This window comes from Pelodiscus sinensis, chromosome 16 (genome assembly GCF_052426305.1).
Source record: "Pelodiscus sinensis isolate ZL-2025 chromosome 16, ASM5242630v1, whole genome shotgun sequence".
Classification (NCBI taxonomy): Eukaryota; Metazoa; Chordata; order Testudines; family Trionychidae; genus Pelodiscus; species Pelodiscus sinensis.
The window spans coordinates 40,109,301-40,130,141 of NC_143067.1; the positions used below are offsets into that span (position 1 = coordinate 40,109,301).

A 20,841-nucleotide genomic window follows, 5' to 3' on the forward strand; every position below is an offset into this window, starting at 1 on the left:
GGGGTCCGCAAGGGGGGGCCCCCCCGGGCGCAGAGCCAGGCCGGGGGTCCGCAAGGGGGGCCCCCCCGGGCGCAGCGCCAGGCCGGGGGTCCGCAAGGGGGGGCCCCCCGGGCGCAGAGCCAGGCGGGGGTCCGCAAGGGGGGGCCCCCCGGGCGCAGAGCCAGGCGGGGGTCCGCAAGTGGGGGCCCCCCGGGCGCAGAGCCAGGCGGGGGTCCGCAAGGGGGGGCCCCCCGGGCGCAGAGCCAGGCGGGGGTCCGCAAGGGGGGCCCCCCCGGGCGCAGCGCCAGGCCGGGGGTCCGCAAGGGGGGCCCCCCCGGGCGCAGCGCCAGGCCGGGGGTCCGCAAGGGGGGCCCCCCCGGGCGCACAGCCAGGCCGGGGGTCCGCAAGGGGGGGCCCCCCCGGGCGCAGGGCCAGGCCGCTCACGCTGCTTCTCCCCACGCAGGCCCGGAGCCCGGACTATGAACGAACACGCGCCCCGCCAGCCGGCCGCCGCGGAGCACCACGAGGGGCGCGCCCAGCCCGCGGCTGACAGGGCCCGCCCCCGGGCCAGCCCGCAGCCACTCAGCGGGAAGGAACGCCGGAGCCCGGCCAATGAGAGCCCGCACGTGCCAAGGGGACGGCAGCGCGAGCCGCCCGGGAGCCGCAGCAGCAGCCCGGCCGGCGCGGCGCTGGCGAACGGGGTGCACCCCGGGCTGGAGGCGGCCGGCTTGCAGGAGGGAGCCTGGCCGAGCCGGGGGCTGCGGGGCGCGCGCAGTGCCCCGGACTCGCCCGAGGCGCTGCGTGCCGAGGACGCGGAGCAGCGGCGCAGGTAAGTGGGGTCCCGCATGTGCATCCCCCCCCCCCCACGGGCTCCGCGCTGCACCCCTCTAGTCCGGCACCCGCGGGACCTGCCCCAGCCCTGGGCGATCAGCATCGTCCGGCAGCATCCCCCCGCGCCCCGCTGCCGGCCGGGCTCCGAGAGGCATGGGGGGGATTCGAGCTAACCCGCAGCACGGGGAGCCAGGGGTGGGGGCGGTAGCAAACTTGATGGGACCGCGGGAAAGGTGCTAGTGGACATCCGGCTAAACCTGCCGGCCCGGGATGTTGCTGGACCGGAGAATGCCGGGCTAGAGAGGTGCACCCGTACAAAGCGTCCTGGAGTGAATGCAGAGATTCCCATAGACAGCAGCTGGCCCTGGGTCAGGCCAGAGCACCCAGCGCCCTGCAGGACCGAGCCCCTATTTCCTCCTCTCCGGCGAGGGGTGACACAGCTACCAGTGCCTCCCTGGCACGCAGGGGGTGTGCAGAGAAGAGGTTCGCTTCCTTCTCCTCCTGGCACAAGTTAATGCCAGCAGCTCTGCACTCATGGGCCACCCTGCCGTAACCCCCCCACCCGGGGCTAACATCCACCCTGCCGTAACCCCCCCACCCGGGGCTTACGTGCCACCCTGCCGTAACCCCCCACCCGGGGCTTACGTGCCACCCTGCCGTAACCCCCAACCCGGGGCTTACATCCGCCCTGCCGTAACCCCCCACCCGGGGCTTACATCCGCCCTGCCGTAACCCCCCACCCGGGGCTTACATCCGCCCTGCCGTAACCCCCCACCCGGGGCTTACATCCACCCTGCCGTAACCCCCCACCCGGGACTTACATCCACCCTGCCGTAACCCCCCACCCGGGGCTTACATCCGCCCTGCCGTAACCCCCCACCCGGGGCTTACATCCACCCTGCCGTAACCCCCCACCCGGGGCTTACATCCACCCTGCCGTAACCCCCAACCCGGGACTTACATCCACCCTGCCGTAACCCCCCACCCGGGACTTACATCCACCCTGCCGTAACCCCCCACCCAGGGCTAACATCCACCCTGCCGTAACCCCCCACCCAGGGCTAACATCCACCCTGCCGTAACCCCCACACCCGGGGCTTACATCCACCCTGCCGTAACCCCCCCACCCGGGGCTTACATCCACCCTGCCGTAACCCCCCACCCGGGGCTTACGTGCCACCCTGCCGTAACCCCCCACCCAGGGCTTACGTGCCACCCTGCCGTAACCCCCCACCCGGGGCTTACGTGCCACCCTGCCGTAACCCCCCCACCCGGGGCTTACATCCACCCTGCCGTAACCCCCCACCCGGGGCTTACGTGCCACCCTGCCGTAACCCCCCACCCGGGGCTTACGTGCCACCCTGCCGTAACCCCCAACCCGGGGCTTACATCCGCCCTGCCGTAACCCCCCACCCGGGGCTTACATCCGCCCTGCCGTAACCCCCCACCCGGGGCTTACATCCGCCCTGCCGTAACCCCCCACCCGGGACTTACATCCACCCTGCCGTAACCCCCCACCCAGGGCTAACATCCACCCTGCCGTAACCCCCCACCCAGGGCTAACATCCACCCTGCCGTAACCCCCACACCCGGGGCTTACATCCACCCTGCCGTAACCCCCCCACCCGGGGCTTACATCCACCCTGCCGTAACCCCCCACCCGGGGCTTACGTGCCACCCTGCCGTAACCCCCCACCCAGGGCTTACGTGCCACCCTGCCGTAACCCCCCACCCGGGGCTTACGTGCCACCCTGCCGTAACCCCCCCACCCGGGGCTTACATCCACCCTGCCGTAACCCCCCACCCGGGGCTTACGTGCCACCCTGCCGTAACCCCCCACCCGGGGCTTACGTGCCACCCTGCCGTAACCCCCAACCCGGGGCTTACATCCGCCCTGCCGTAACCCCCCACCCGGGGCTTACATCCGCCCTGCCGTAACCCCCCACCCGGGGCTTACATCCGCCCTGCCGTAACCCCCCACCCGGGGCTTACATCCACCCTGCCGTAACCCCCCCACCCGGGACTTACATCCACCCTGCCGTAACCCCCCACCCGGGACTTACATCCACCCTGCCGTAACCCCCCACCCGGGGCTTACATCCGCCCTGCCGTAACCCCCCACCCGGGGCTTACATCCACCCTGCCGTAACCCCCCACCCGGGGCTAACATCCACCCTGCCGTAACCCCCCACCCGGGGCTTACATCCACCCTGCCGTAACCCCCCACCCGGGGCTTACATCCACCCTGCCGTAACCCCCAACCCGGGACTTACATCCACCCTGCCGTAACCCCCCACCCGGGACTTACATCCACCCTGCCGTAACCCCCCACCCGGGACTTACATCCACCCTGCCGTAACCCCCCACCCGGGACTTACATCCACCCTGCCGTAACCCCCCACCCAGGGCTAACATCCACCCTGCCGTAACCCCCCCACCCGGGGCTTACATCCACCCTGCCGTAACCCCCCACCCGGGGCTTACGTGCCACCCTGCCGTAACCCCCCACCCAGGGCTTACGTGCCACCCTGCCGTAACCCCCCACCCGGGGCTTACGTGCCACCCTGCCGTAACCCCCAACCCGGGGCTTACATCCGCCCTGCCGTAACCCCCCACCCGGGGCTTACATCCGCCCTGCCGTAACCCCCCACCCGGGGCTTACATCCGCCCTGCCGTAACCCCCCACCCGGGGCTTACATCCACCCTGCCGTAACCCCCAACCCGGGGCTTACATCCGCCCTGCCGTAACCCCCCACCCGGGGCTTACATCCGCCCTGCCGTAACCCCCCACCCGGGGCTTACATCCACCCTGCCGTAACCCCCCACCCGGGGCTTACATCCGCCCTGCCGTAACCCCCCACCCGGGGCTTACATCCGCCCTGCCGTAACCCCCCACCCGGGGCTTACATCCGCCCTGCCGTAACCCCCAACCCGGGGCTAACATCCGCCCTGCCGTAACCCCCAACCCGGGGCTAACATCCGCCCTGCCGTAACCCCGCACCCGGGGCTTACATCCACCCTGCCGTAACCCCCCACCCGGGACTTACATCCACCCTGCCGTAACCCCCCACCCGGGACTTACATCCACCCTGCCGTAACCCCCCACCCAGGGCTAACATCCACCCTGCCGTAACCCCCCCACCCGGGGCTTACATCCACCCTGCCGTAACCCCCCCACCTGGGGCTAACATCCACCCTGCCGTAACCCCCAACCCGGGGCTTACATCCACCCTGCCGTAACCCCCCCACCTGGGGCTAACATCCGCCCTGCCGTAACCCCCAACCCGGGGCTTACATCCACCCTGCCGTAACCCCCCCACCCGGGGCTAACATCCGCCCTGCCGTAACCCCCCACCCGGGGCTTACATCCACCCTGCCGTAACCCCCAACCCGGGGCTTACATCCACCCTGCCGTAACCCCCCACCCGGGGCTTACGTGCCACCCTGCCGTAACCCCCCACCCGGGACTTACATCCACCCTGCAGTAACCCACAGTTCCCATTGAAACCAATGGATGGTAGGTGCCTAAACACCTATCTCAAGCTGGGCCTGTACCAGGAGGGCTAGAACGTGGGCTCCCGGGGCCGGAAGGGGTTTCCGTTCCACACGGGGGGTCACAGTTTGGCTCCAGGGCTCTCAGCACCCCCCACTGGACAAACTGGTCCCTGCCCTGGACCTTGAGTTCCTGCAACAGCAGCTCAGGTGTTAGATCCAGGGGTGTGAGGTCCACTCCCCGCAGGTGCTCTGATGGGTGCGAGGGGGGGGGGGATTAACCGGCTTTGGTGCTGGGCGAGGGGAAGGCTGCTCCCTGGGCAGAAGGAGCACTTCCTTCCGGCTCACCATGCTTCCATGCCCCAGTGCCCGGCCGAGCCCCCTCGGGGCTGGGGGTTCTGCAGGGGCACACCGGGGTGGTGCAGCGGGCTGGTCGCAGGGCTGGAGTTGCAGATACCATCCCACTGCCAAGCCTCATGCACAACCCAGAGCCTGGCTTGCTTTTTCCCCCGGCGGACTTGATGAGGGAGGGGGATCTCCTCCCATGCAGCTGCCCTGGGTGGGCCAGAAGTGGTAGGGATGCCCTGGGCTTCCAGGCAGAGAGCAGAGACCCTGCTGGGTCCCCCAGGATCTATGGGGTGTGGGGGCCCGTCCATCCCCGGCACTCCCTGGGGAATGCACCGGAGGGCGCTCTGCGAGGGGGTCTGCGCGGGATTTCCTGTTCCCCTCAGGCATTTCTAGGGGCACGAGCAGCCTGAACAGAGCCGCTGTCCTGGGGGTAGCACAGCCACCGCGAGGCGCATGATTAGTGGGTGCGTGGGCCTCTGGACGGGGATGGGAGACGTTCCCGCAGGGCTGCCCCACGTCCCAAGCAGGGCGGCAAGTCATTCGGGACAGCCCTGGGGCACAGCGAGGCGTCAGGGGCTGCCCTGGCATCCTGGACATGGGGGCTGCAGATTGGGGCCGTCTCCCAGGGTGAGGGGGCGAGTCTGGCAGTCTCCTCAGAAAAGAGGCGGCTGCCCCACTGCGCGAGGGAGGCAGAACCAGCGCACGGGCCAGTGGCGCTTTGCCGAGGTCTCTGGGCGTCGCACGCGGCTCCTCCGTTCCATAAGGGCGAGTTTAATCTACGCCAACGGCTGGGGCCTGGCTGTCCCTTGAGGTCTTCTGCAGGACAGAGCCCAGTGTTCCGCCTGGTGAGCCCCGCAACCTGAGCCTGGACACCATGGCACTGACCCAGCTCCCAGGCCGGGAGAGCAGCAACATGGCTTCAGGGCGCCAGTTCCACGGATAAGAAGAGAACGGGTGTGCAGCGATGCATGCGACTGCTGCCGGACTCAGGAATGCATTGTGCCGGCTCCGGGCTGACAGAGGAACAAAGCCTCCCTTGTCAAAGACTGAGGGCACAAGAAAGGTGCAATCATGGTCTCTCCCCTGTCACCCATTCCCAGCCCTGACAGAGGCTAGGGACCCCATTCCTGCCCATCCTGGCTAACAGCCATTGAGGGACCTGAATGAATTTACCAATCTCTTTTTTGACCCCTGTTAAAGTCTTGGCCTTCACAGCATCCTGTGGCATGGAGTTCCACAGGTTGTCTGTGCATTGCATGAAGAAATACTTCCTTTTGATAGTTTTAAACCTGCTACCTATGCTTTGCTACGTGGAAGCAACTAGGTGGGGGGAAATTCAGTATTGGTGTAAGCAGGTGCAGCTCTACTAAAATCCACAGAGATCCATCTGCTTGCACGAGGACTGAGTTTGTCTGGATATATCACACACAATGGATCTTCAAGTCTTCATTCAGGAACTGCCAGGCCGGCCACCACCCCCCATTACGCTCTGGCCTTTAAGAGCCGGTGTGATTCGTTACGTGAGTACCGAAGCCGTTAGAAAGACGGAATGCAGAGCTGAGGGGAGGAGCCGAGGTTCTGTGGCAGTCCGTGGGGCTGAGCCAGCTCTAACTTGCTTTTACGTTCTGTGAGCGATTTCATTGTTCTTTGCTGTCACCCGTTGTGTGTGCTGGATGCCTCGCCTGGGGCATCTAAGCCCTGAATAATAGATCCTAATTAGTCATTAGTTATTCATTTGCACTTGTACAGAATGTTTCCCCAGAGATCTCAAAGCACTTTGCAGAAAGGGGGGTGGGGCGGACAGTCGCAATAACCCATTTTAGAGACAGGACAACTGAGTTGCCCAAGGACATGCAGGGAGTCAGTGTCCAAGCTTGGCAAAGAGCTCTGGCCTCCATGGGTCCGGTCCCCTGCCCATGAGTGCGTTAGCCACCTTTTCACATGAAATATTTAGCAACAAACCAGGAAGCAGCCACCGCTTTGGAAGTGTCTGCTGTCGTTTGCATCCATTAGCATACATTTGCGCACTTCCATGCATCTCTACTCTGATTTATGCAAATTCCACTCCACAATGTTCGGCAAAGCCTTCATTTCCCCAGCCCTCCCTAAAGTTTTCACTCTGTTTTATCCCCGAGCTCAGTTCTCTGCCCTCAGCGGCTCAGGCTGATCTCAGACCCTGGGCCTGGGTGGAGCCAGGGCCCCATGCGAAAGGATCTTCTCCCAGGAGACAGGCTGAGGAGTGGAGGGGAGAAGGATCAGCTGGCTGGATCAGAACACATGGGGTTATGGTCTCTGCTTTGCCACAGGCTTCCGTGTGACCTTGGGCAAGTCACTTAATACCTCACTCTAGTAGTGACTTCAGGGCAAGTTTGGAGCCTATGGGCCCTTGAGAATCTGGGCTTTAGTTCCCCATCTGTAATGGGGGCTCGATGGCCCTTCCCTACCCACCACGAGGCGCTCAGGTAGTGCGGGAACAGGGCCGGAGAAGTACGTCTGGCTACGAGTGTCCGTGGAAATATGGCTTGAACCACGCTGCCTCAACGCTGGTGTGTTTGGGGAAGGGCGGCCCCTCTGCTGCCCCAGCCTAAGGGGCAGGTCCCCGATGACGGCAGGCAACACCTGATGAATAGCAGGAAGCTAAACGGCCTCACTGCTATTTCAGCTCCATGGTACGAGCCCTGCGAGCTGGAAGCCAGATGAGCCAGGCCCTCTGCACAGGCCTTTCTGCAGCGTAGACGGCCCCGTCTTGGGCAGGTGAGGACTCACCGTCTCTAGGCATATGCAAGGTCACCGAAGCGGAGCGCTCCTGAGGGTTCTGCAGAGAACAACGACTCCTGCCCTGCAGGGATGCAAGACCCGAGCTATTACCCTCCCAGCCTGAATCTTGCTGCTGGCAGCGGTGGCGCGAAAGGCCAGCCTCCTTTCCTGGTGCCCCGAAAGGCCAGCCTCCTTTCCTGGTGCCCATGGAAACTGCTCATGGATGGAACCGTTGGGCGAAGCATCGCGGAGACCTGCTTGGCCATTAGGAGCACGGCTGGTGAATGTTTTCCCGAGGACAGGCAGAAGGACACACCAAAGCACAAGGAGCGTTTCCCTGTGAAACTAGCCACACACTGCAACTCACGTGGGACAATCTCTTCCGCCGGCCATGACGCGTCATAACCAACATGCATGCTCCGGAGAACGGTGGAAATCGTCACATGGCTCGTTTTTGTCAGGACAGACGCCAATTCCTCGCAACCGAGCCCGTTAGCAGGAAGCGGTTCTCCTCTGTGAATTTCTCCTTGCAACGTTTGTTTGGAAATTTTCTCTTCAACATTATCGAAAAGTCCCGTTTTGACCTTCTTGGAAATCAGCGTCGGGTTTTTGCCCCCCTTTGAACTGACTTTTGGTTGGGGAAGTGAAGCTGGTTGTAGTTAAACAGTTCACGGAAGGGCCAACAACATCAAAGCAAAGCGTGGAAAGAAAACCCTTCCACGAATCCGGCCGGGTGATTTGTGTGTTGTGGGGTTAGGACACCCCGTGAACTTTCAACTTCTTCTCCTTCTGGGTGTGAAAGACACTTCAGAAACTCTCAACCACTGTCCTGAGCCAGGACAACCGTTCCGTATCTCCCCAGCTCCAAGCAACACTTGGGAGGCCTCTGCGTGCAGCCCTGGATTGCGGGGGTGAAGGGATCTAGGTGCTAGTCTGAAAAGGTGCCGCTAAGAACGACTGAGCAGGAGAGCTTGGGCCCTGGCCCTCCTCAGGGTGGCCCCTGCTCCGCTCTGCCGCGTTCTGACCCACGCCTCTGTGCTCCATGTCTGTCCTCACCCTCGTCTCCTTCCCGGACACCCAGTGTTGGGGCCTGCTACCGCCTCGGCGGGCTGTGGAGCCAGGGGGTGCCAGGCTGTGCTCTGCCCAGCTACAAGCTTTCTTGGCTACAGGGGCGCCCTGTCGACTGCTCTCCATCTTCTCCTCCGTGGAACCCCCAGCGCCTTTTCTGCCGAACGGCTGCTCGCCCCGCGGTCCCCAGCCTGCACTTGTCCTTGGGGAACCTCCTCGAATTTCTTTTAGCCCAGTCCTCCGATTTGTGCAGGTCACTCTGGGCCCTATCGCCGCCCCCCAGCGGATCTGCCTCTCCCCCAGCGTAGTGCCATCCGGGAACTTGCTGAGGGTGCAACCAGCCCCTCCAGAGTGTTAAAGAAGACTGACCCCGTGGCACTCCAGATATCGAGCCGTCGATCGCTACCTGCTGAGCCCAGTGATCTAGCCAGCTCACAGTCCGTTCGTCCAGCCTGGCCGCCTTTAACTGGGGAGACAGTAACACACGCTGTGCTAAGGTCCAGGTAGGTCACATCCACCCTCTTCCCATGTCCATGGAGCCGGTTCCCCCAGCGCGGCAGGCAATCAGGTCAGGCAGGACTTGTCCTTGGTGAATCCTGGTCACCTCCCTCTCTCCACGTGCTCCAGAACGGGTCCCTCGAGGGCCTGCTCCGGGATGGGCCTACATTTGCCTTCTTCCACCCGTCCGGGACCACCACGAGACCTCAGAGAATGGCCGACGGCTCCGCAGTGGCCTCAGCCATTTCCCTCCGCTCTCCGGATGCATTGGATCCGGCCCCATGCAGGGGAGAGTGCTGAGGAGGGGGGCTCAGGGGCTCACCTGCCTTGTGACCGCCCCCCACGTGACTCCTCCCCAGGCCCCCCCGGCCCAGGGGATGTCAGGACAAGTCCTTCTCTTCTCTGCCCCGACCCCATCTCTGACCAGCCTCTCCCCCTACTCCGCCCTGCCCCTGCCCCAACCCTGCCTCTTCCCCCAAGATCCCTCCCATGGGCAAGGCCACATGGGGAACTAGCGGGCATTTGGCACCAGCAGCGCGCGCGCGCACACACACCCACACACACACCCCTTCCCTCCCCCCGGGGGGCAGGAAAAAGTGGAGTGACACAGCTCTCAACCTCTTCCCCCCCCCAGCTGCCTCTGGTGAATGCCTGGGGCCACCCACTGCTGCAAATGCAAGCCCCTTCCACGTGTTCCCCCGGCCGCCAGAGGCTCTGGCCCCCTGCCCCTCCCCCCCACGGCATTTGGGGGCACACAGCGTTGGGGCTCCCCACCCCCGGCCTAGGTTGCCTGTCAGGCCTTCTCCGTCTCCAGCGATCCACCGTCCCGCCTCACCTCTGAGGCTCCCGCAGGCTGGCCAGGAGGCTGGGTCCATACCCCAAGCAGAGCCTCGGGGGGCTGCTTGGCATGGCTGTAGGAGATCTGCCTGGGGTCAGGCTGTTCCTCGGGAAGTGCCCCCTGCCTGCCCCGGCTCTCCAGGCAGCCAGGCTAGACCCCAGCATCACCCCCGGGGGAGTGAGGCGGCCGTGAGCAAAGGACGATGGGGCACCCGGCCGGCAGTTGCTAGGGAACCCCAGGATTCCGTCGCGATCGCCATGGGGACGCCGTGGGGTCCCTGCACTCAGTAGGGGACCGGCCGGCCCTGGGAATGCCCCTCCCCCAGCCGGGGGGATGGATTCGCCCCCCTGCCCCAGAGGACCCTGGGAGTTCAGGAGGATGCAGCCATGCCCGCAGGGGGTCGAGACCCCCCAGGAAAGGTGCGACAGGCGCTGCCCAGCCCCCGGGAGTGGGAGGCTGCGGCGGCCGGGGCAGGAGAGCCCTGGAGAAGGGACACTGGCTGCCCGGGCGGCCTCGCACCAGTGGGCTGGGGGCTGGGGTCTCCCAACACAGACTGACCTGCCCCGGCCCTGGAGCCGAGTGGGGAACGGGCTGCAAACCCGACCTCGAGGTGCCGCCCCTCACTGCCCCCTGCCCAGGGCAGCAAGGGGCCTTCAGCAGACCGGCGTCCAGCTGCGGCAGCCCCACGCAGGTATTCCCGTCAGCCTGGCGTTGTTCACACGGCCCTGGAGCGGCGCCGGGCCGCGTGGAGAAAGTCCCGCTCGGCGCCGCCCCTCCGGGCGCTTTCAGCAGAACGGGCACTGAAACACCAGTGCTGGGGGGCTGCTGCGCCCCTCGGCTCGAGGGGTTTCCTTTCACAGGCAGGGGGTACAGTTGAGTCCAGCCCCACCACCCCCGTCCAGCATGCTCTGCCCGGTGCACTCGGACAGTGGTGGACTTAGGGGCAGGTTCTACCCGGTGGAGGCATCCTGGGGGCACCTTTTAAAACCCTCTAAATGTGCTGCCCCTGGGCTTTCTTTGCTCAGTTGCAACCGCGTGAGGCTGCTGGGGACATGCTGGCCCTGGTTCCTTGTCTTCCGTCTCTGCCTGTAGCTCATTAACATGTTCCCTGCTGGGAAGCAGCCCTCATTTATCACAGCTTATTTATGTACATTTCTATCACTGGCACACGCTGGAGCTAAGCCTCCCCTCCCCTTGGGAAGAGGGGAAATGCAAACTCCCCCGCACACGGCACAGTGCTCCGGGCTAGCTGGCCCAGAGGGATGGGCACACCCGGGGCGGGCCGGAGAGGCTTGTGTTTGGGGCTGTCAGAGCTGAAGTCCTCTGTGGCCCCCTGACGTTCCAAATCCAGGGCTGTGCTCGTGGGAGAGTCCGTCCCAGCCGGCAGGAGCGTGTCCTGGCGTTGTGTGCTCGGCGGGGGCGAGCCGGGCCATAGAAGAGCGGCCAGACGGGGTCAGACCCAGGGTCCTGTCTGCCCGCAGGGGCCTCAGAGGGAGGGAACAGAGCAGGGAACCCTGAAGTGATCCACATACATTCTGGTTTGCTTGCTCCTGCCTTTCCCGGAGCAACAGGCAAGTCCCAAGCTCGGATGCACGTGACCCCGGTTCAGAGCGGTAGGGCCATGGGGGTCTGCTGGGACCAGCATTCCCCAGTCCTGGCGGTGGAGCTCAGATTCGGAGCCTGCCTCGGCTCCAGCTCTCGCTCAACGCGCTCTCCAAGAGCCATTGGGTCAGCAAGCGCGGGCCTCCGGAGCCTGGTGAGTCGAGCACGGGCCCAGCGGGGAGCCCCGGGGTCCTTCTGCAAAGCTCTTCAGGGATTTATCCACGGTGCAGCCAGGCAGGCAGAGCGCCCCGAAGCCCAGCGCTTGGAGTCTCACCACAGAGGCGACAGATCCCTTTGCAGGGGGATTTGAACCGGGGTCTCCCACATCCCGGGGGAGCACCCTAACCCTAGGTGAGGGGGCTGGTCCCTCTGCCTCTCCCCCCGCTCGTGTGTGTGAGCTTGCCTGAGGAGGCAGGTGGCTCTCCGCACCCAAAGGACGGGGCCCTGCACCTGGCTTCGTGCGTCGCTGTGGGGCTGAGGCGAAGGCAGGTGCCCGGGGGAGGCAGTGGTGAGGGTCCCCAGTGGCAGAAACAGCCAGTGAGGGAACCTCCACTGCCAAACCACAGACGCTGAGGGGCTCAGGCAGCGCCGGCCCTGCCACGAGGCCACCTGAGGCGGCCGCCTCGGGTGCCAGACTCTGGGGGAGGCGCCGTTAGGACCCAGAGTGCAGAACGTTGTGTAGGGAGCGGAGCAGCCCCGTGAGAGGAGCGGAACCGGAAGGAGGCAGAATTGAGACCTTGCAAAGTTTTGGCCCAAGCGAGGGGGCCTGGGGGCGTCATTTCAGCTCCCCGCCTCAGGTACCAAAATGTTGTGGCCAGCCCTGGGTTTGGTCCCAGAATAGGGACTTAGGCGTCACGTTCCTGTGTCCTCAGGCCTAAGTGACCTGCCCACAAGTCGGGGACTGAGCCGGTGGCTGCTTCCAAGGTGGCCTAGGGCTTGGGGCCACTGGGCCGCCCTGAGCCTGCGCGAGCGCCCCGGGGCTCACACGACTGCCCTTGTGTTGCAGGTTGGCAGCGGGGGAAGCCGCGCAGGGCTGCCTGGAGGAGGACAAGGAGCACCTGCAGCTGAAAGACATCAGGGATGGATTCAGCTCCACCTTTGAAAAAATCGTGGAGTCCGAGCTCATGAAGGGCACGTACTACAGCAGCCTGGACTCCCTGGACGTGCTCTCCCTCACCGACGAGACCGACAGCTGCGTCAGCTTCGAGGCGCCGCTCACCCCCCTCATTCAGCAACGGGCCAAGGAAAGCCCAGAACTCGGGGACCAGAAACTGGGGGCCCAGCAGAACGCAGCCCTGGAGGCGGATAAGGAAGAGCAGGCCGCCGCGAAGCCAGCCGAGGGCGATTTGGGGAGCCCCCTGCGGCACTCGATTACCAGCAGCCGGTCGGAGAACGTGCTCAGCCGGTTATCCTTGAAAAACATCCCCAACGGGTTCCACGTCGAGGGAGCGGAGGAAGACGCCTCGAAGCTGATTAGCTCCATCAGGTAAGGCAGGCGGGGAGCGCGACGGCTGGGCGTGGTGTTTGTTCTTTGTTTGTACAGCACCGAGCACGGCAGAGCCCATCCACCTAACTCGTGCTCCTCGACACTGCCGACTATTATTGTTCCTACGTGCCACGGCAATGAACAGCCAGTATCCATCTGGGGGGACGCGTGTCCATCAGTCTCTCTCTTAGTGGGACCCAAGCCTGGGATCACGGCGAGACATAGACAGACAAACCTGCGGCAAGGGAGGTTAGGAAAAAGTTCTTAACCGTCAGGGTGGTCAAACACTGGAATAAATTGCCCGGGGGGGTTGTGGAATTCCCATCTCTGGAGATATTGAAGAGTAGGTTAGATAAATGTCTATCAGGGATGGTCTAGACAGTACTGGGTCTACCTAGAGGGCAGGAGACTGGACTCGATGACTCTCGAGGTCCCTTCCAGTCCTAGTAGTCTATGAAGATAGAAAATATGGCAAAAGACCAGCTTGGCTTAACAAGGAGATCTTGCACGATCTCAAAATAAAAAAGGAGTCATATAAAAAATGGAAACTAGGACAACTAACAAAGGAGGAATATAGGCAAGCAACACGGGAATGCAGGGGCAAGATTAGAAAGGCAAAGGCACAAAATGAGATCAAACTAGCTACAGGCATAAAGGGAAACAAGAAGACCTTTTATAAATACATTAAAAGCAAGAGGAAGACCAAGGACAGGGTAGGCCCACTGCTTAGTGAGGAGGGAGAAGCAGTAACAGGGAACTTGGAAATGGCGGAGATGCTCAATGACTTCTTTGTTTCGGTCTTCACCGAGAAGTCTGGAGGTGTGCCTAACGTAGTGAATACAAGCAGAGAGAGGGTAAGTTTAGAAGATAGGATACACAAAGAACAAGTTAAAAATCACGTAGGAAAGTTAGATGTCAGCAAGTCACCAGGTCCTGATGAAATGCATCCCCGGATACTCAAGGAGCTGATAGAGGAGGTATCTGAGCCTTTAGCTATGATCTTTGAAAAATCATGGCAGACAGGGGAGATTCCAGAAGACTGGAAAAGGGCAAATATTGTGCCCATCTATAAAAAGGGGAATAAGAACAACCCAGGAAACTACAGACCGGTCAGTTTAACGTCTGTCCCAGGGAAGATAATGGAGCAGGTAATTAAGGAAATCATATGCAAACACTTGGAAGGTAATAAAGTGATAGGGAATAGCCAGCATGGGTTTGTGAAGAACAAGTCATGCCAAACTAATCTGATAGCTTTCTTTGATAAGATAACGAGCCTTGTGGATAAGGGAGAAGCGGTGGATGTCATATACCTAGACTTTAGTAAGGCATTTGATACGGTCTCGCATGATATTCTTATTGATAAACTAGGCAAATATAACTTAGATAGGGCCACGATAAGGTGGGTGCATAATTGGCTGGATAACCGTAGTCAGAGAGTTGTTGTTAACGGTTCTAAATCCTGCTGGAAAGGGATAACAAGTGGAGTTCCTCAAGGGTCTGTTTTGGGACCCGTACTGTTCAATATCTTCATCAATGATGTAGATATTGGGATAGAGAGTACGCTTATTAAGTTTGCAGATGATACCAAACTGGGTGGGGTTGCAACTTCTTTGGAGGATAGGGACATAATTCAAAATGACCTTAGCAAGTTAGAGAAATGGTCAGAGGTAAACAGGATGAGGTTTAATAAAGAGAAATGCAAAGTGCTCCACTTAGGAAGGAACAATCAGTTCCATACATACAAGATGGGAAGCGACTGTCTAGGAAGGAGCATGGCGGAAAGGGATCTAGGGGTCATAGTGGACCACAAGTTGAATATGAGCCAACAGTGTGATGCTGTTGCAAAAAAAGCAAATATGATTCTAGGTTGTATCAACAGGTGTGTTGTAAGCAAAACTCGTGAAGTCATTCTGCCGCTCTACTCTGCACTAGTTAGGCCTCAGCTGGAGTACTGTGTCCAGTTCTGGGCGCCACATTTCAAGAAAGATGTGGAGAAATTGGAAAGGGTACAGAGAAGAGCGACAAGAATGATTAAAGGTTTAGAGAACATGACCTATGAAGCCAGGCTTCATGAACTGGGCTTGTTTAGTTTGGAAAAAAGAAGATTAAGGGGGGACATGATAGCGGTTTTCAAATATCTAAAAGGGTGTCACAAGGAGGAAGGAGAAAATTTGTTCCTCTTGGTTTCTGAGGACAGGACAAGGAGTAATGGGCTTAAAGTGCAGCAGGGGAGGTTTAGATTGGACATTAGGAAAAAATTCCTAACTGTCAGGGTGGTCAAATATTGGAATAAATTGCCAAGGGAGGTGGTGGAATCTCCCTCTCTGGAGATATTTAAGAACAGGTTAGATAGACATCTGTCAGGGATGGTGTAGACGGAGCGTGGTCCTGCCTTGAGGGCAGGGGGCTGGACTCGATGACCTCTCGAGGTCCCTTCCAGTCCTATTTTTCTATGATTCTATGAATTTCCTGTACAGCCACAGAGCCCTTGGCGAGCGTGAAGGATGGTGCACACCAGAGCCGCTTACGAGAGGAATTGCCGTAACACAAGGAAACGGGGTCGGTCTGAATTAGAGATGCTGAAGCTGTGTAACTCGGCTGATGTAGAACTCTAATGAGCTCCATTACTCTTCCCTTCACTAGGGGCAGGGTGGAAGAATCATGTAAATTGCGGAGCTGGAGTTGACGTGCCATGCACCAGTTTTCTGGGGCAGCCCCACGATGGGAGAAATGCGCCCGTCGACTTCCCTTATTCCTGACAACAGAGAGGCATGCCGGCACTGATGGGGGCGCCCTCAGCATTTGATTTAGCAGGTCTTTACTAGACCCGCTAAATCAAACCCTGGAGGATTGATCGCCAGAGCGTCAATCCTCCAGCAAGTGGAGACGTGGCCCCAGAAAGGGACCATCCTGCCCAGGTCTGACCAAGCGTCTGGGTTTCTGACAAACATCTTGCAGCTGGTTGAGGGAAGGTGTCTGAGTTTCTCTGCAAACAGCTCCATAACAGAGCAGTTGGGGATTTGCTTTGAGGGCTCCGGAAAATCCCCTGCCTGTTTCGTTCATTGATTCCTCTTTACCCCGCAGTGACGCCAGCTTAAAAGACGCCCTTTCCGACTCAGACTCCGACCTGGGCAGCACGGAACAGCTCGACCATGGCAGCACGGACACCTTAGCAAACGGCTGCAGGGCAGACAGCGCCGCCGCCAAGCGCCTAGCCAAGCGCCTCTATCAGCTGGAAGGGTTCAAGCGCTGCGATGTGGCGCGCCAGCTCGGGAAAAAGTAAGTGGCTAGGTCCCGCGGCAAGCGTGAGAGGGCGTGGACCCTGGAGAGGAGGCTGCCGCTGTTGGTCTGGCTGGGCTCCGAGCCGGCATGGAAGCGTGGCCCGAGTCCATGGGGCGGAAGTGACCGAACGCTGCTTCGCTTGGGGATGGGAGGGACTCCGTAGGGGAAAGCTCTGTCGGGCCAGGACATTCTGGGGCTTGCTTGGGAGCCAGGGTCGGGTCAGAGCGTTGGCACGGTTCTGGATAATAAGCGCTGGGTGATACTGACATGGGCCCCGCCCATTCCTCTCGATCCAGACACTCCTGAGCATTGGGGGCGTTGAGCGTGTCGGGCAGCACCATGGCTCCCTTTCGCTGCCGATCACAGATGAACCAGACCTTGCCCCACAGAGCAAATGCCTCCTGACTTTAGAACAGGCCAGTCCAGAGCCCTGAAACTTGCCCCCAGAGTCTGAGGGCTCGGAGATCCGGGTCTGCCCTTCGTGACTTGCACCCATTTCTGACGTACTGAAATCTGACGTAAGCCCCCTGGGGACGTTGCTTGGAAGAGGTGGCTGTTGGGGAGAAGCCCAGTAGGACTCTGAGCAATGGTTTTATTGCAGCCCTCCAGTGGGCTCAGCCGTGTATAAATCAGGGACCTCGTTTTCTCTGCCACACAAAGCAGAGCCGGGGTCACAGCGAAGGGACCTCTCCTAGCGCTGCACAGTCGGTTGCCCCGGGCGATCCCGGGAAGGGTTGGTTCTGAGGCTGTTGCCTGGCCGATGGTGCCTTTCCTTGCTGTGTACAGTTGTGCGGTCTGCGCCTGTTGCCGGCGAGCCTGGCTTGTCCGATGGGGCGACTGCCCCACGCTCTCCCTTCCATCGGAGGTCTGACCCCGGGTCAGGAGCAGCTTCTGTTAAAAGTGCCCCTGTCACGCACGAGCCCCGTGGCAATTAGACTATCGGTCCTGCGGCCGCAGCGGGCACAGCGCCTGCCGGAACGAACAGGGGCGCTGTACGGAGCAGGGTCAGACCAGCTCTGGTCATCCACTCCCTGCCGCGCACACCTGCATGAAAGGGCAGGAACCAACGCCAGGCTCCGGTGGCAATCGGGGGCCCCCCGGCAGGGCATTTCGGACAGCGACTCAGCATGCCGCTTGCGTTGCGAGCCAGGGAATAAGAACCCGAGCGCGTGTTGACCAAACCACTCGCAATAATGGAGCACGCGCACGGAGACGACAGCTACTCTACTGCCCCGGGCGCCACCAGCTGCCCTGGTGTGGGCTGGCACGCTCCCCACCCCCGGGCGCGCCCTTCGGACCTGTAGGATGTAGCAACCGGACCTTCTCCCCAGCACGTAAGTGGTTTTATGCCCTTCGCTACGTACTGTTACGAGGGAATCTCTGAATTCAGAGCAGGGGGCAGAACTGAGCTGGGAGAGCAACCCCGCTGGTTATGCAGACGAGAGTGGCCCGTGAACGGCTCTTCAGCCAATGCCGTGCAGATCCACTTCTGACCCTCTGCCGGAATTCCGGGGAGACACATTTGAACGGCTCAGATCTGCGGAGTCCTACTCCTGGCTCCGGACTAAGACGCTGGTGACTGCTGCAATCTGATAACCGTACTGGTCACGGCTCTTCCCAAGAGGGTCGGAATTTGGAGAGGGGAGAAAACACCAGGCTGAGACATAATGTTAGATATGGGCCCTGTGGGATTTTCTGCTTGGCTTGGCCCGTTAGTCCAGGGACCTCTCTCACCCCTGCATGGGAATCTCATTTCTTTCCAGGCCCGGCTTTTCCTGGGCTCTGTAAATTATACTACGAGCCTATGGAGGGCCAGGCTGCCCTGGTTGTATCCGTTTAGGGTTCGATGCCTGCCCGTTGGCATTAATAGAAAGATTCCTATTGATTCCCCGTCGTTCTGGGATCTTTCCCGGGGGACTCTTGTCTCCCATTGAAACCTGTTTGCTAACCAGCATGGGGTTTGTTTCCTTGCAGGGGCTGGCTGCCTTTGGGGCCCCTTTCCTGCCTGGGTGAGATCCCTGGCAAGAGAGCCTTCTGGGGCCAGGCACGGAGGTGGTGAGCGACGCCAGTGAACGGCCGGGAGGAAAGGGGACGTTTCACTTCCGGGACGGCAGGGGAGCTGAGCTCTCCCAGGTTGCTGGCAGAACAGGCTCTGGATGGAGTGGCGAGGAGCTGGCGCAGGGCTTTCCCGGCAAGGGGCAGCCTGGGTTTTTGCGTGTGTCCTCTCAAAGCCAGAGTGGACGACTGAAGGACACGCTGCGTGACCAGCGCGCTCTCCTGGGGAAGGAGAGGGAGCGGAACACGGAGGCCACGCCGCGGCTGGAACGGCTCGCTCACAGTTGTGTTGCTCACTATCACTATCTTAGGCTGTGTCTACACTACATTCCTCTGTCGGCAGAGGCATGTAGATTAGGGTTGTAGGCAAAGGTAAATGAAGCCGTGATTTAAATGATCGCGGCTTCATTTACATTTACATGGCTGCCGCGCTGATAAGCTGTTTGTCGGCTCGCCGCTAGTCTGGACGTTCCCCCTGTCGACATCAAAGCCCTTTGTCGGCAGCCCCGTTATTCCTCGTGGAATGAGGTTTACCGGGGCTGCCGACAAAGGGCTTTCATGTCGACAGGGGGAACGTCCAGACTAGCGGCGAGCCGACAAACAGCTGATCAGCGCGGCAGCCATGTAAATGTAAATGAAGCCGCGATCATTTAAATCACGGCTTCATTTGCCTTTGCTGAACAAACAAATCTACATGCCTCTGCCGACAGAGGCATGTAGTGTAGACGTACCCCCAGATCCATGGTGCTGAGTGTCGAACGTGTTTCATGCGTGCGGGGCGCCGGCGGCACGGGGTCCAGGCCACCATGCGTTCAAAATAAACACACGTGCCAGTGAAATCGCACGCCGCCTGCTTTCTGGTGGGACGCCGTCACATCGCACGAGCGCGGCAAGATCGGCCGCACCAGCGGGTGCTCCGGTTGTCCTGGAAGCGGGGCCGGCGCACAAGCAATTGGTCTATGTTCAGAACAGATGCAGCGCGCCCAGAGGTTCCGGACGTGATGGAGCTGGGACCTGCCAGGCCCAGAGGTGCCAGGCTCAGCCTGGGCGCACCATGAGCACTGGATGGGAGCCCTCCTCGGAAATCCCGGCACATGGGAAGTGGAGTTGGGGATGCAGCTGGGCGGCCGGGTTCCCTCTAACTTAGCACCGGGCCGATTCCGCAGGCTGCCGCTTGGAAGCGTCGTTCCGCCTCCCTTTGGCTGAGCCAGAAAGCCCGAGTCCTGCCCAGCTGTGACCACGAACGCCTGCCCAGCTCTCCCGGCACAAACTCACAGCACAGGGCCAGTTCTGATGCCAACGCCACCAAAAACACGGCAGCAGCAGCAAGTTTCCCACCTGGCTAAACAAACAGTTCCATGTCTATGGCCTCTGACCCTGCAAATCTCCACTGAGGGAGGAACGATCCGTGTCGCACACACAGAATGGGAAGCGACTGTCTAGGGAGGAGCCCTGCAGAACGGGATCTAGGGCTCAGAGTGGACCACGAGCTACATAGGAGTCAACAGTGTGACGCTGTCGCAAGAGAAACAAACATGATTCCGGGAGGCATTAACCAGACTGTTGTGAGCAAGACACGAGAAGTCCTTCTTCCGCTCTGCTCTGCGCTGATCAGGCCTCAGTGGGAGGATCGTGTCCAGGTCTGGAAACCACATTTCAGGAAAGATGCGGAGAAATTGGAGAGGGTCCAGAGAAGAGAAACAAGAATGATGAAAGGTCTAGAGAACATGAGCTATGAAGGAAGGCTGAAGGAAGAACTGGGCTTGTTTAGTTTAGAAAAGAGAAGACTGAGAGGGGACATGAGAGCAGCTTTCAGGTATCTAAATGGTGTTATAAGGAGGAGGGAGAAAAATTGTTGTTCTTGGCCTTAGGACAGGACAAGCAGCAATGGGCTTAAACTGCAGCAAGGGAGGTTTAGGTTGGACATTAGGAAAAACTTCCTGCCTGTCAGGGGGGTTAAACGCTGGAATAAATTGCCTGGGGGGGTTGTGGAATCTCCATCTCTGGAGATACTGAAGAGCAGGTTGGATAAACCTCTATCAGGGATGATCTAGACGGTGCTTGGTCCTGCCGTGATGGCAGGGACTGGACTCGATGACCTCTCGAGGGCCCTTCTGGTTCTAGTATCTATGAGTCTATGAAAGGAGCCGTGAGCACAGCTCTGCTCTTCTTCCGTTGTACTCCAGGAGTAAAACCCTGCACTTGGATCCACTTACAGGCTCGGGGCTTGGGCCCTTGTTCTCCTGTCTCTCTCATCTGGCATTTCTGTCCTCGCCGGGGGTCATGGCTACACTTCTATTGCAAGTGTCTACACTTCGGGGCATAATCTCCTCTGCTCTGCGGAGTTCCCTGCACGCTTGAGTTGTGTTATGCTAACGCTGCAGGGCCCCTTTGTGCTGATGCAGATGTTAGCCCAACGTCCTGGACAAATTCCAAGGCAGATCATTGCTTTCTGCCTCCCTAAACTAACCCTGCAGGCTCTGCTCTTCCTGGCCTCGGCAGTTGTGTCCAGCTGTGGAGCACTGTTTCACCCCAGAAGCAGCCGCATTACGAGGCTGGATGAGTGATCCCTCTCCATTTGTAAAATGCTTCAGGGTTCGTTGAG

General features: G+C 60.6%; 1 protein-coding gene across 2 annotated transcripts in view; it reads left to right on the top strand.

Moving 5' to 3' along the window:
- Nucleotides 1-443: 443 nt before the first annotated feature.
- PSD2 (pleckstrin and Sec7 domain containing 2) overlaps nt 444-20,841 on the top strand; it is a 62,939-nt gene continuing 42,541 nt past the window's right edge. The window contains exons 1-3 of one of the 2 annotated variants that reach the window (XM_075900103.2): nt 444-808; nt 12,420-12,899; nt 15,984-16,178. In XM_075900103.2, coding sequence (XP_075756218.2) covers nt 459-808; nt 12,420-12,899; nt 15,984-16,178 — 1,025 coding nt within the window. In that variant the 5' untranslated portion in view covers nt 444-458. Of the gene's footprint in view, nt 809-10,076; nt 10,231-12,419; nt 12,900-15,983; nt 16,179-20,841 lie in introns of those variants that run through there. The other variant, XM_025189099.3, reaches the window with a different exon arrangement.